Source organism: Salvelinus fontinalis, chromosome 21 (assembly GCF_029448725.1).
Source record: "Salvelinus fontinalis isolate EN_2023a chromosome 21, ASM2944872v1, whole genome shotgun sequence".
Classification (NCBI taxonomy): Eukaryota; Metazoa; Chordata; class Actinopteri; order Salmoniformes; family Salmonidae; genus Salvelinus; species Salvelinus fontinalis.
Window position 1 is genome coordinate 48,170,972 of NC_074685.1, and position 15,423 is coordinate 48,186,394.

Sequence of the window (15,423 nt, forward strand, 5' to 3'; positions counted from 1 at the left end):
CATGTGATATTTTGGTATTTTTTATACCCTGCACCGGTGAGATCTGATGCTTACACCACATGCCCGAATTGTGCCTTGTGGATTATTAAAGTTGTATGGAATTTGAATTTAGAATGGGTGGAAAGCTCTGCTATACACTTCTAGCAGCAACGATGCCCTGCTTTGTGTCTTCTGATCGTATCCCAGAGGCACTTCACGCCGTTCTGTTGCAGATGACGCTATGAGACACGTGGTTAAAAAAGGGGAGAGAAAGACGACAAAGGCAACAACATATGAGCAGAATTTATATAATGTCATTGTATTAACAACATCAACAAAATGCTGTAAAAAGTCATACATTCCCTATGTGCCTCACATCGGGACAGTCTGAACAAACATGATCTGTTCAACAGACAGTGCTTCATTAATTATTTTACAGTCCATAGATACAACGCAGGAAAACAAATTATTGTATAGGGTCACAGTAAAAAGTACAGGTAATAATTACATTTTTTTGTTTGTTTGAAATCATAAAAATCTGTCAGGTCGTACCCCTTCCTAACCCCTTGCTACCTTAGTTCACAAGAAGTAGTTTTGAGAGTTTTCTTTCAGACTCAAAAGTATGGAAATGCCTTCCTTATGTACTCGTCTTGCTCGTGTTTTTAAAAACCCTCACAGCACCTCAGCAGCACTGGCATTGATTGGTAGTGAGCCACTATTTTAAAGGTTTCAGGCACTGAATGTACTATGGCCAAAGCAGGTTTCATCATATCATTTAATTAACCCTGAATGTAATCGTTATCTATATACAAATAAAAATGTAAGGATGTTCCCTTTACATACCAATGTACAACATAAGTCTGATTAAGTTTACGTCTTCATACATAGAGAAGAAGCGGGGGATTTAGTATTTTCTGGGTCCTGATGGCTTCGGTTTTCACTCGAGCCATCGGTATGCATTCAACTCTCAAATGTAGAATTGATTTGTAGGCAGTGGATGAACAAGGTTTCGTTGATTGACACTGGTGTTAAAGCAACACCGTGGTCCTCTGATCCATCCAGAGTTCATGGGATTGACAATAACAGGGGGGTGAGATGTATTCCTTCATCTCCTTCAGAATAGGGATTACAAGTCCTGCCTTTTCTTGTTTTCTATGTCTGTGTATTCCTAAAAGGACAAAGGGCAGGCAGAGAACTTTAGCTCTGATATGGCTGACGAGTGGAGACCCTTCTGTGAAGACATGGGAGTTTAGGAGGCAGCTCTTAATTATCTAGGATCAAGATGGATCTCCCTCATAGCCGCGAGAAGTAAGGGTGTCGAGGGTGCTACAGCGCCCCCTGATGAATCTAAATAAAATATATTTTTCCCACAAAATTAGTGAACTAGGCCTTTACTGTATGAGCAGAGAACAAAAAAACATCTTCCTGCGGCCTTGATCTCCCTCGCTTTTTATTTCTCATCATCTCTGACTCTTATTATATCGCTGACTGTGACACTCTTCACTCTCTCTCCATCCCTCTCTCCCTTGGCCCTCTGCTGTGAGAGTGAAGTCAGTCAGGGTCCAGACAGTGGCTCCACCGTCCGGGCTTCAGACAGTGGCTCCACCGTCCGGGCTTCAGACAGTGGCTCCACCGTCCGGGCTTCAGACAGTGGCTCCACCGTCCGGGCTTCAGACAGTGGCTCCACGGTCCGGGCTTCAGACAGTGGCTCCACGGTCCGGGCTTCAGACAGTGGCCCCAGGGTCCAGACAGTGGCCCCAGGTTCCAGACAGTGGTTCCAGGGTCCAGACAGTGGTTCCAGGGTCCAGACAGTGGCTCCAGGGTCCAGACAGTGGCTCCAGGGTCCAGACAGTGGCTCCAGGCTCCAGACAGTGGCTCCAGACAGTGGCTCCAGGGTCCAGACAGTGGCTCCAGGGTCCAGACAGTGGCTCCAGGGTCCAGACAGTGGCTCCAGGGTCCAGACAGTGGCTCCAGGGTCCAGACAGTGGCTCCAGGGTCCAGACAGTGGCTCCAGGGTCCAGACAGTGGCTCCAGGGTCCAGACAGTGGCTCCAGGGTCCAGACAGTGGCTCCAGGGTCCAGACAGTGGCTCCAGGGTCTATCCTCTACTTCTTCTCCTTCTGGAAGCTGAAACTGGTGCGCCGGCTCAGTTTACGCTGCTTCTGGGCAAAGTAGTCCGCCCGCGACGTGCTGGCCCGAGACTCCAGGATGTAGTTCACCTGAGAATGGAAAAACAAGGGATTGTGGGAAGTGTTTCAATCACAGTATGTAGAAACATATGTATACTACGCTACATAGCTTGTACAACTGGTTATTTTGTCACAGAGAGAAAAAACATATTGCTGTTGAAATTTCAACTAGTCACAATTAATAAACAATTAGAAAATCCAATAGCAGGACATATTGCTTTTTCAAGTGGCATGGGAAACCAGATGACTGACAGTCAGAATGACACACTCATGTCTCGTTACATCCAGTAGATGTCACTAAACGGGAACATATGTTACTTTAAGGAGAAACATGGACAGACGTAAGAGCAGGGACGGCGGCGGTGATGATAACGCTGATCATTTTAATGGAGGTTTAATGCCTAGACCTGAGATATAAAAAGCTAAGCCTTTGGCCTTAAAGAGAGAAGGGATACTTAAAAAAACTAGCTTTAAAGACAGAATTACCACGCCCTGTGGGATCCTCCTCATCCATGCTGTTTTATGGGTAAAGGCATAAACATGCTGTGAATAATTTCATGGCTAGTAAAATCCTTGGCATTCACATGGAAACCCTGAGCTTTGACCAAAACATTCACACACAGGGTTTTTTTTTTTATATGGTCTGGTGTTTGGTTATAATGTGCCTCAAGGGCACAGCTGTGATGTGTGTGTGTGTGACTACAACTTTTATGATGACGGGAAGCGAGGGGGCCCACTCAAACGAGAGAGATGAGAGGTATGAGTTTGGATCAGATGAACATTCAAAATAGAGAATAGAGAAATATTGTTGCTGTAAATATATCAACCATAAAAATAAAAAAATGTAAGTACCATGTTTGTTTCCCTCACCTAATGTCCTCTCCTCATCTGCTTTATACAGAGGTATAAATATATTTATAAATATATTGCCCGTCTTTTTCGACCCCCCCAAGCCACATTGGCTTGTAGTAATGAAAGCATTATTCCCTGCAATGTGTGATCACGCTCAAGAGGAATACCCCAGGGGTCAACTCCGGGCCCACTGAAATTTCCACTGAAATTTCGAGATGGAATCATCAGGATAAGGACACTCATGGTTCACAACTGCCAACCCCGGTTGACATGCCTCCACCGAGCCACGCCGATGACACGCTACTTATAGCCCTGTCCCGTGAGAGTAGGGGACTAGAGTCCTCGCAATTACCTGCAATTTCACCCTACCTTCTCTGGCCTTCAACCTTCACCTCACCTTCTCTGGCCTTCAACCTTCACCCCACCTGCTCTGGCATTCAACCTTCACCCCACCTGCCCTGGCCTTCACCCCACCTGCACTTCAACCTTCACCTCACCTGCCCTGGCCTTCAACCTTCACCCCACCTACCCTGGCCTTCAACCTTCACCCAACCTGCCCTGCCCTGGCCTTCAACCTTCACCCCACCTGCACTTCAATCTTCACCCCACCTGCCCTGGTCTTCAACCTTCACCCCACCTGCCCTGCCCTGGCCTTCAGCCTTCACCCCACCTGCACTTCAATCTTCACCCCACCTGCCCTGGTCTTCAACCTTCACCCCACCTGCCCTGGCCTTCAACCTTCACCTCAACTGCCCTTCAACCTTCACCTCATCTGCCCTGGCCTTCAACCTTCACCCCACCTGCCCTGGCCTTCAACCTTCACCTCACCTGCCCTTCAACCTTCACCCCACCTGCCCTGGTCTTCAACCCACCTGCCCTGGCCTTCAACCTTCACCCCACCTGCCCTGGCCTTCAACCTTCACCCCACCCGCCCTTCAACCTTCACCCCACCTGCCCTGCCCTGGACTTCAACCTTCACCCCACCTGCCCTGGCCTTCAACCTCCACCCCACCCGCACTTCAATCTTCACCTCACCTGCCCTTCAACCTTCCCCCCACCTGCCCTGCCCTTCAACCTTCACCCCACCTGCCCTGCCCTTCAACCTTCACCCCACCTGCCCTGCACTTCAACCTTCACCCCACCTGCCCTGCCCTTCAACCTTCACCCCACCTGCCCTGCACTTCAACCTTCACCCCACCTGCCCTTCAACCTTCACCCCACCTGCCCTTCAACCTTCACCCCACCTGCCCTGCCCTTCAATCTTCACCCCACCTGCCCTGCCCTTCAACCTTCACCCCACCTGCCCTGCCCTTCAACCTTCACCCCACCTCACCTGCCCTTCAACCTTCACCCCACGTGCCCTGGCCTTCAGGAGATGCTTTCCCATGCTCCACTTTCAAGACTTATTACGGAAAGGTCCTTAAAAGTAAATTAATCATCATTAATGCTAATTAAAGAGAGTATCATTATCTTCCGTATTTTAATGGTTACAGTTGAATTATCATACGCCGATGTGGTAAAAATGCCTCACGGCCTTAATCTACATTTTTAATAGGATATTTCATATTTGCATCTCTGAGTGCACATACAATTAGGTTTTTAACCCTACGGGTATGTGGGAGACTGCATAATAATATAGTCAAACTGTCAATATCTGTCAATAGTGACTTGTACCCTGCAGACCTGACTTTGTAAAGTAGATGAAGTGGCTGCTAAAACAACATATTTCCATGTGATACGGAGGCAAAAGGGTACATGGACCCACCCTATTACTCACCTTAAGCACGATCTCATTGACAGTAGCAGCATCAGACTCAAAGTACAGGGGCTTGTAGTCGTGGTTGCTGAGGTATGTGAGCTTGAATATTGCATGACCTGCAACACAAAGGAGGAAGAGGAAGTTAAATACAAGACAGTAAAACAAGGAATTTACACAAACCAAGAGACTGTAAAATCATTGTCCCCAAAGCTGAGATAAGGCTCACCTTTATATTACAGCCAAGGGACAGGGCCTAGACCTTTATATTACAGCCAAGGGACAGGGCCTAGACCTTTATATTACAGTCAAGGGACAGGGCCTAGACCTTTATATTACAGTCAAGGGACAGGGCCTAGACCTTTATATTACAGTCAAGGGACAGGGCCTAGACCTTTATATTACAGTCAAGGGACAGGGCCTAGACCTTTATATTACAGTCAAGGGACAGGGCCTAGACCTTTATATTACAGTCAAGGGACAGGGCCTAGACCTTTATATTACAGCCAAGGGACAGGGCCTAGACCTTTATATTACAGTCAAGGGACAGGGCCTAGACCTTTATATTAGAGTCAAGGGACAGGGCCTAGACCTTTATATTACAGCCAAGGGACAGGGCCTAGACCTTTATATTACAGTCAAGGGACAGGGCCTAGACCTTTATATTACAGTCAAGGGACAGGGCCTAGACCTTTATATTACAGTCAAGGGACAGGGCCTAGACCTTTATATTACAGTCAAGGGACAGGGCCTAGACCTTTATATTACAGTCAAGGGACAGGGCCTAGACCTTTATATTACAGCCAAGGGACAGGGTCTAGACCTTTATATTACAGCCAAGGGACAGGGTCTAGACCTTTATATTACAGTTAAGGGACAGGGCCGAGACCTTTATATTACAGTCAAGGGACAGGGCCTAGACCTTTATATTACAGTCAAGGGACAGGGCCTAGACCTTTATATTACAGTCAAGGGACAGGGCCTAGACCTTTATATTACAGTCAAGGGACAGGGCCTAGACCTTTATATTACAGCCAAGGGACAGGGCCTAGACCTTTATATTACAGTCAAGGGACAGGGCCTAGACCTTTATATTACAGTCAAGGGACAGGGCCTAGACCTTTATATTACAGCCAAGGGACAGGGCCTAGACCTTTATATTACAGCCAAGGGACAGGGCCTAGACCTTTATATTACAGTCAAGGGACAGGGCCTAGACCTTTATATTACAGTCAAGGGACAGGGCCTAGACCTTTATATTACAGTCAAGGGACAGGGCCTAGACCTTTATATTACAGTCAAGGGACAGGGCCTAGACCTTTATATTACAGCCAAGGGACAGGGCCTAGACCTTTATATTACAGTCAAGGGACAGGGCCTAGACCTTTATATTACAGTCAAGGGACAGGGCCTAGACCTTTATATTACAGCCAAGGGACAGGGCCTAGACCTTTATATTACAGCCAAGGGACAGGGCCTAGACCTTTATATTACAGTCAAGGGACAGGGCCTAGACCTTTATATTACAGCCAAGGGACAGGGCCTAGACCTTTATATTACAGCCAAGGGACAGGGCCTAGACCTTTATATTACAGCCAAGGGACAGGGCCTAGACCTTTATATTACAGCCAAGGGACAGGGCCTAGACCTTTATATTACAGCCAAGGGACAGGGCCTAAACCTTTATATTACAGTCAAGGGACAGGGCCTAGACCTTTATATTACAGTCAAGGGACAGGGCCTAGACCTTTATATTACAGCCAAGGGACAGGGCCTAGACCTTTATATTACAGCCAAGGGACAGGGCCTAGACCTTTATATTAGAGTCAAGGGACAGGGCCTAGACCTTTATATTACAGCCAAGGGACAGGGCCTAGACCTTTATATTACAGTCAAGGGACAGGGCCTAGACCTTTATATTACAGTCAAGGGACAGGGCCTATACCTTTATATTACAGCCAAGGGGCAGGGCCTAGATCTTTATATTACAGTCAAGGGACAGGGCCTAGACCTTTATATTACAGCCAAGGGACAGGGCCTAGACCTTTATATTACAGCCAAGGGACAGGGCCTAGACCTTTATATTACAGCCAAGGGACAGGGCCTAGACCTTTATATTACAGTCAAGGGACAGGGCCTAGACCTTTATATTACAGCCAAGGGACAGGGCCTAGACCTTTATATTACAGCCAAGGGACAGGGCCTAGACCTTTATATTACAGCCAAGGGACAGGGCCTAGACCTTTATATTACAGCCAAGGGACAGGGCCTAAACCTTTATATTACAGTCAAGGGACAGGGCCTAGACCTTTATATTACAGTCAAGGGACAGGGCCTAGACCTTTATATTACAGCCAAGGGACAGGGCCTAGACCTTTATATTACAGCCAAGGGACAGGGCCTAGACCTTTATATTAGAGTCAAGGGACAGGGCCTAGACCTTTATATTACAGCCAAGGGACAGGGCCTAGACCTTTATATTACAGTCAAGGGACAGGGCCTAGACCTTTATATTACAGTCAAGGGACAGGGCCTATACCTTTATATTACAGCCAAGGGGCAGGGCCTAGATCTTTATATTACAGTCAAGGGACAGGGCCTAGACCTTTATATTACAGCCAAGGGACAGGGCCTAGACCTTTATATTACAGTCAAGGGACAGGGCCTAGACCTTTATATTACAGTCAAGGGACAGGGCCTAGACCTTTATATTACTTTTATTTATTTTTTATTTTATTTTACCGTTATTTTACCAGGTAAGTTGACTGAGAACACGTTCTCATTTGCAGCAACGACCTGGGGAATAGTTACAGGGGAGAGGAGAGGGATGAATGAGCCAATTGTAAACTGGGGATTATTAGGTGACCATGATGGTTTGAGGGCCAGATTGGGAATTTGGCCAGGACACCGGGGTTAACACCCCTACTCTTACGATAAGTGCCATGGGATCTTTAATGACCTCAGAGAGTCAGGACACCCGTTTAACGTCCCATCCGAAAGACGGCACCCTATACAGGACAGTGTCCCCAATCACTGCCCTGGGGCATTGGGATATTTTTTAGACCAGAGGAAAGAGTGCCTCCTACTGGCCCTCCAACACCACTTCCAGCAGCATCTGGTCTCCCATCTAGGGACTGACCAGGACCAACCCTGCTTAGCTTCAGAAGCAAGCCAGCAGTGGTATGCAGGGTGGTATGCTGCTGGCAAGACCTTTATATTACAGTCAAGGGACAGGGCCTAGACCTTTATATTACAGTCAAGGGACAGGGCCTAAACCTTTATATTACAGTCAAGGGACAGGGCCTAGACCTTTATATTACAGTCAAGGGACAGGGCCTAGACCTTTATATTACAGCCAAGGGACAGGGCCTAAACCTTTATATTACAGTCAAGGGACAGGGCCTAGACCTTTATATTACAGCCAAGGGACAGGGCCTAGACCTTTATATTACAGCCAAGGGACAGGGCCTAGACCTTTATATTACAGCCAAGGGACAGGGCCTAGACCTTTATATTACAGCCAAGGGACAGGGCCTAGACTGTGGGAGCACTACAGAGTACCACATCCATTAATGGGAAAAGTGCTTTTAGTCAAATAAAAGCCAAGGTGAAGCAGTAAACCCCCAAGGTGAAGCAGTAAACCCCCAAGGTGAAGCAGTAAACCCCCAAGGTGAAGCAGTAAACCCCCAAGGTGAAGCAGTAAACCCCCAAGGTGAAGCAGTAAACCCCCAAGGTGAAGCCGTAAACCACCAAGGTGAAGCCGTAAACCCCCAAGGTGAAGCAGTAAACCCCCAAGGTGAAGCAGTAAACCCCCAAGGTGAAGCAGTAAACCCCCAAGGTGAAGCAGTAAACCCCCAACGTGAAGCAGTAAACCCAACGCACAAATCAATAACATCTACTGGTAGTTCAATGTGCGTATGATAAATGAATAAAAAAGGCGATGACTACACACAGTACTGTACACACAAACATCAGATTCTTCTACACACGTTGTCCAAGAGTGAACGGTCGAAGTTCCTCATTTAAAGAACATTACTATGGTAATGCTTTCATGCTATGTCGTTACTGATTGATGGAGGGGGGGGGGGGGGGGGGGGGGGCTTTTAATTCAGCTTCCTTGATCATCTCTGTGCAATCCACAACAATGAACGTTTACATCAACTGAGTGAATTCTGTTGGATGTTCTCCTGCTTGGCTACGTTACCTCGTCTCTACCCCTCCCTTGTCTTTTGGTCTCTCCTGTAGGCGTTTCTGATTCCATGGCTAACCTTGTGCTCTGAACAACCCATTCATTACTGTTAATGCACTGCCATCTCATGTAAAACAACCAGGGGGCTCAATAAGCAAGTGAAGGCTAACATATGCAGATGTACAATTCCCAAAAGAATCACCCCCCCCCCCCCAACTCCATATATCTGAGAGTCTAGCCAATTAGCCACAATCAATTCTGGGGGATTTAAGTGGCTGGTATTAATTCATTTTTCTGCCCGCAACTTTCCTCAAAAAGAGGTCTGGTCTACGAAGAACAGGACACTAGAATCATGCATCTTGGGCAATAAAAATCTGTGCAAAGACAGCATGTCAAAGCTGGGGAAAAATGGCTCTTGCTAATGGATTCTCAACAGAAAATAGCTTTTAAGTAATCAATCTGTAAGTTTTTTTTATTCAAGAAAAAAACAAATTTTTCTCATTAAAGGAGCTGGGTGTCATGGCCTCTTTGTGGCTATATGGCGTAATGAAGACGGCATTACCATTGATCACAATTATAAGGGCTCATGCTGATATCCCGTCGATTACCACACCACTTCCTTGTTTCACTAACAAATACGTAAACAGATTAATTTCAACTCCCTTGCAAGCCACTCTGAAATACACATTTTGAATTATACCCAAGATAGGAAAAAGAACAATTAACATACACTGAACAAAAAATATAAATGCACCATGCAACAATTTCAAAGTTCATATTAGGAAATCGGTCAAATTGAATAAATTCATTAGGCCCTAATCTATGGCTTTCACGTGACTGGGCAGGGGCGCAGCCATGGGTGGGACTGGGAGGACATAGGCCCACCCACTTGGGAGCTATGCCCAACCAATCAGAATTCGTTTTTCCCCACAAAAGGGCTTTTTTTACAGACAGAAATACTCCTCAGTTTCATCAACTGTCCAGGTGGCTGGTCTCAGACGATCCCGCAGGTGGAAGGATGCGTAGGTCCTGGGCTGTCGTGGTTACACATGGTTTGTGGTTGTGAGGCTGGTTGGACTTACTGACAGATTCTAAGGTGGCTTATGGTAGAGAAATTAACATTCAAATTTCTGGCAACAGCTATGGAGAACATTCTTGCAGCCAGCATGCCAATTGGACGCTCCCTCAAAACTTGAGACATCTGTGGCATTGTGTTGTGTGACAAAACTGCACATTTTAGAATGGCCGTTTATTGTCCCCAGCACAAGGTTCATCTGTGTAATGACCATGCTGTTTAATCAGTTCCTTGATATGCAACACCTGTCAGGTGGATGGACTATCTTGGTAAAGATAAGCTTTCTGTGCGTATAGAACATTTCTGGGATCTTTTATTTCAGCTCATGAAACATGGGACCAACACTTTACATGTTGCGTTTATATTTTTGTTCAGTATAGTAATCATTTAAATAATTTTATCCTTTTAAGACGCATTTAGAAATTATACTTCTCATTGTGAGAAGCGTGGTCGACCCCCACGCGCCAAAGAGATGTCAAGAGGTTAATCTGTAACTATTGAGGATTATTCTAGTCAGGCATCAAAGAGATGTCAAGTGGTTAATCTGTATCAGCCTCAATGCCATTGGTAGACACTGCATGTAGTGTTCGCACATCGCTATGTCCCAACACCAGAATCTCTTCTATATAAAAAGGAAAGTGACTCGGCCTCCTATCAGACACCAGTACTCTACCAGAGACTATTATCTAGCGGAACCGGCGACGTGGAACAAATGTCTCGCCCAAAGTGAGGAAGGCAGTGCAGGGAGGAAGACAATGGAGGAGGCGCGCTGTGGCTTTCTTCCCTCGACGTGTCTGCAGACAGGAGCAAGGCCTTCATTAACTCTGACACCGGCTCTTAAGTATCCCTTTATTTGAGGGGTAAGAATAGAGACTTACGTATTCCTTCATTAGAGGGGCTGTTAATTGACTACAGCTCAGCATTTAACACCATAGTGCCCTCCAAACTCATCCTTAAGCTTGAGACCCTGAGTCTCGACCACGCCCTGTGCTACTGGGTCCTGGACATTCTGACCGGCCGCGCCCAGGTGGTGAGGGTAGGAAACAACATCTCTACCCCGCTGATCCTCAACACTGGAGCCCCACAAGGGTGCGTTCTCAGCCCTCTCCTGTAGTCCCTGTTCACTCATGACTATGTCGCCATGCACGCCTCCAACTCAATCATCAAGTTTGCAGACGACACTACAGTGGTAGGCTTGATTACCAACAACGACGAGACAGCCTACAGGGAGGTGGTGAGAGCCCTCGGAGATTGGTGTCAGGAAAATAACCTCTCAATGTCAACAAAACAAAGGAAATAATCGTGGACTTCAGGAAACAGCCGAGGGAGCACCCCCATATCCACCGACGGGACAGTAGTGGAGAAGGTGGAAAGTAGAGGTCGACCGATTAATCGGCATGGCTAATAATGGGTAATCGGCCTTTTTGGATGCTGATTATGGTCGATTACATTGCAATCCACGAGGAGACTGCGTGGCAGGCTGACCACCTGTTACGCGAGTGCAGCATCAGAAGGACCTTGTGGCTGCAAGGAGCCAAGGTAAGTTGCTAGCTAGCATTAAACTTATCTTATAAAAAACTATCAATCTTCACATAATCAGTAGTTAAGTAACACATGGTTGATGATATTACTAGGTTAACTAGCTTGTCCTGAGTTGCATATAATCAATGCGGTGCCTGTTAATTTATCATCAAATCACAGCCTACTATGATTTAACAAAAGTGCATTCGCAAAAAAACACAATCGTTGCACAAATGTACCTAACCATAAACATCAATGCCTTTCTTAAAATCAATACACAGAAGTATATTTCTTGAAACCTGCATATTTAGTTAAAATAATGTTAGCAGGCAATATTAACTTGGGAAATTATGTCACGTCTCTAGCGTTCAGTGCAAGCAGAGTCAGGGTATATGCAGCAGTTTGGGCCGCCTGGCTCGTTGCGAACTGTGTGAAGACCATTCCTAACAAAGACCGTAATTAATTTACCAGAATTGTACATAATTATGACATAACATTTAAGGTTTTGCAATGTAACAGCAATATTTAGACTTAGTGTTGCCACCCATTCGATAAAATATTCACTGAAAGAATAAACATTTTGTTTTCGAAATTATAGTTTCCGGATTTGACCATATTAATGAACTAAGGCTTGTATTTCTGTGTGTTTATTATATTATAATTAAGTCTATGATTTGATATTTGATAGAGCAGTCTGACTGAGCGGTGGTAGACAGCAGCAGGCTCGTAAGCATTCATTCAAACAGCACTTTACTGCGTTTGCCAGCAGCTCTTAGCAATGCTTGAAGCACAGCGCTGTTTATGACTTCAAGCCTATTAACTCCTGAGATTAGGCTGGCAATACTAAAGTGCCTATAAGAACATCCAATAGTCAAAGGTATATGAAATGCAAATGGTTTAGAGAGAAATAGTTGACACGTCATAAATCCTATAATATCTACAACCTAAAATTTCCTAACTGTGAATATTGAAGAGTCATGTTAAAAGGAATCACCAGCTTTCATATGTTCTCATGTTCTGAGCGAGGAACTTAAACATTAGCTTTTACATGGCACATATTACACTTTTACTTTCTTCCCCAACACTGTGTTTTTGCATTATTTAAACCAAATTGAACATGTTTCATTATTTATTTGAGACTAAATTGATTTTATTTATATTAAGTTAAAATAAAAGTGTACATTGTTCATTCAGTATTGTTGTAATTGTCATTATTACAAATATATACACTGAAGAGAGGGCACGAGAGGGCACGACATCCACCTGTTCCCCTCAGAAGGTTGAATATATCTGGCAGGGCCCTCAGATCCTCAAAAAGTTCTACAGCTGAGCATATTGACTGGCTGCATCACCGCTTGGTATGGCAAGTGCTTGGCATCTGACCGCAAGGTGCTACAGAGGGTAGTGTATACGGCCTAGTACAACACTGGGGCCGAGCTCCCGGTCATCCAGAACCTTTATACCAGGCGATGTCAGAGGAAGGCCCAAAAAATTGACAAAGACTCGTTCAAAAGGCACTTCAATATTTTGTCTTGCCCGTTCACTCTCTGAATGGCACACATACACAATCTATGTCTCAAGGCTTAAAATCCTTCTTTAACCCGTCTCCCCCCCTTCATCTACACTGATTGAAGTGGATTTAAAAAGTATTCCGAAATGCATTTGGGGAATTTGTTCAGTTAAAATCAACTGGCACTGCGTGAAAATATACTATAAAGTGGCGACGACTCCATATAAAACTGGACATGGCTTCTGGTGTCTTTTATCACAAACCTAAATCAAACCTGCACGAGACCTTAGTTGCACTCTTATTCCCCAGAGGCTCTGGAGTACCTCAGGGCTCAAAACCAAGACCTCCCGAAATGACCCAGGATATCTCCGCCTCCCTCCCCCTTCTACTCCCCCTCCCTGGAGAGGGACCCAGGCGGTCGACCCCCCCATTTTGAGGAGCAGTTGATGAATAGATCAGAGGAGCGATGAGCACCTCTTGCGACGCTCGCCAACCGCGACTCCCTTTCACCGTCTGCACCTCATTAATCACGCTATTGTCTGATTTGAAAGGCAAGCCATGTAAGTGTCATATCCACTCAAAGCCGAGGAGAGGCCTAGCCGAGGGGATGCGTACACCATCCAAATAGACAAAATCTTCAATATAAACCAGACATAGGTCCTTAGTTACTAAAAGGTCTAGGGATTGGTTCGTTAATGAGCCGAGGTAAAGCTGTACCATCTAATTGGGCAAAATAAGCTGTCAGAATTTATTTTTCATTTAATAGGTTAAAGTGGGAAAAAAATATATAAATATTATTCCATTTCTGCACTTTATTTTTTAGAACTACGATTGCATAGCACCAGGCCAAATGTCCACAGCATAAACTGGTGTTGATAACATGGTTTCTACCGTACTTGTGGACTGGGAAAAAACAAAAACAAAACAGAATGTCATATTTGTACTTCCCTGCAGGCGAAATAGACTATCCTTGTCAGGTGCCACAGGGTGCACACAAAAACATATGCACGGGTTACGTTTGTCAAGAGACTTGGAGGAAAAAAAGTGATTGAGTGGGGTGGGCAGCAGAGTTGGGGGGGGGGGGGCTGGCTGCTTGTTTGGTGTGATACTGATTATGGGAACATGATACTTTTGGGGTCTTTCATAGCCACACATGCTTCCCATTTAAAGTCAATAACTCCATTCTTCCCCCCTGCTTGGCGATGTGACAGTGAACGCTTGTCCCAAGTTCAAGGTTCATTGTAATCATTTACACACTCCCTCCCCTGCAAAACCCCCTTTTCAAATGAAGAGAAAAGTCTACTTTGGTCACTGCTGTTCTCGTCCATGCGTCCCCCCACATGTGCACACACACACATACCCAACCACCCCCCACAAACACACAGACCCAACCCCCCCCACACACACCCAACCCCATACACACCACACACCCAACCCCACATAGAAATGTGTGTTATAGATCTGTTATTCTCGTTGACAGCAAGTCTAAGAAGTGGTAGATCTGTTACATGTGCGCTATTTCTAGGCTTCCCGCTCTTAAGTTAATTTTTTACGGTTTCGGACACAAGCTTTAAACAGTTAAAACCACAATATTTGTGGTTCTGGAAAATATATTTCACAGTGGTTTAGATGCTACAATGATTCTCTACACTATACATTGTTTGTTTTGTCACATAAACTGAAATTACGCAAACTATTAGAATTTATAGCAACCAGGAAATGTATGACTGATTTCTGCAGTAGTGCACATATAAAGTTGATTCCTGAATGTAAATGCTGTCTTGCAGTGGCATGATTTTATTTGTCTGGGGGGGGAAAAAAAAATCACCCACACCAATCATTTTTTCCGAATAGTACGTTAAGAATCAGGTTACAAGGACGTTTACCAACATATCAGGCGTTAGGCCAGACTATTTTACGAGGGTGCCATAATTAAAGTGCAAATGTACGGACATCGAGCCCACACCAAGTCAAACAAAGCATGAGTCAAACATAATATATAAAGACACCAAAGAGATCCAATATACCATGAAACACAGCACAAAGCACATACTGTGGATACATTTTCTGACCGGTGAGTGAACGTGACACAAAGACTCCTTTACTACACTGTTCCCCACGGAACTCAAAGAGAAAACATAACAGATCCTCAAAAAGTTCTACAGCTGCACCATCGAGAGCATCCTGTCCGATTGCATCACCGCCTGGTAATGGCAACGCCTCGGCATCTGACCGTAAGGCGCTACAGAGGGTAGTGCGTACAGCCCAGTCATCACGGGGACCAAGCTTCCTGCCATCCAGGACCTCTATACCAGGCAGTGTCAGAGGAAGGCCCTAAAAATTGTCAAAGACT

The 15,423-nt window shown here is 45.4% G+C and overlaps 1 protein-coding gene across 2 annotated transcripts in view; it reads right to left on the reverse strand.

Moving 5' to 3' along the window:
* Positions 1–271: 271 nt before the first annotated feature.
* The window catches only part of mapkap1 (MAPK associated protein 1), a 107,629-nt gene continuing 92,477 nt past the window's right edge, over positions 272–15,423 (reverse strand). For both annotated transcript variants that reach the window (XM_055875556.1, XM_055875560.1), the window contains exons 11-12: positions 4,797–4,894; positions 272–2,197 (exon numbers count right to left, since the gene is read on the reverse strand). In XM_055875556.1, coding sequence (XP_055731531.1) covers positions 2,084–2,197; positions 4,797–4,894 — 212 coding nt within the window. In that variant the 3' untranslated portion in view covers positions 272–2,083. The remainder of the gene's footprint in view (positions 2,198–4,796; positions 4,895–15,423) is intronic.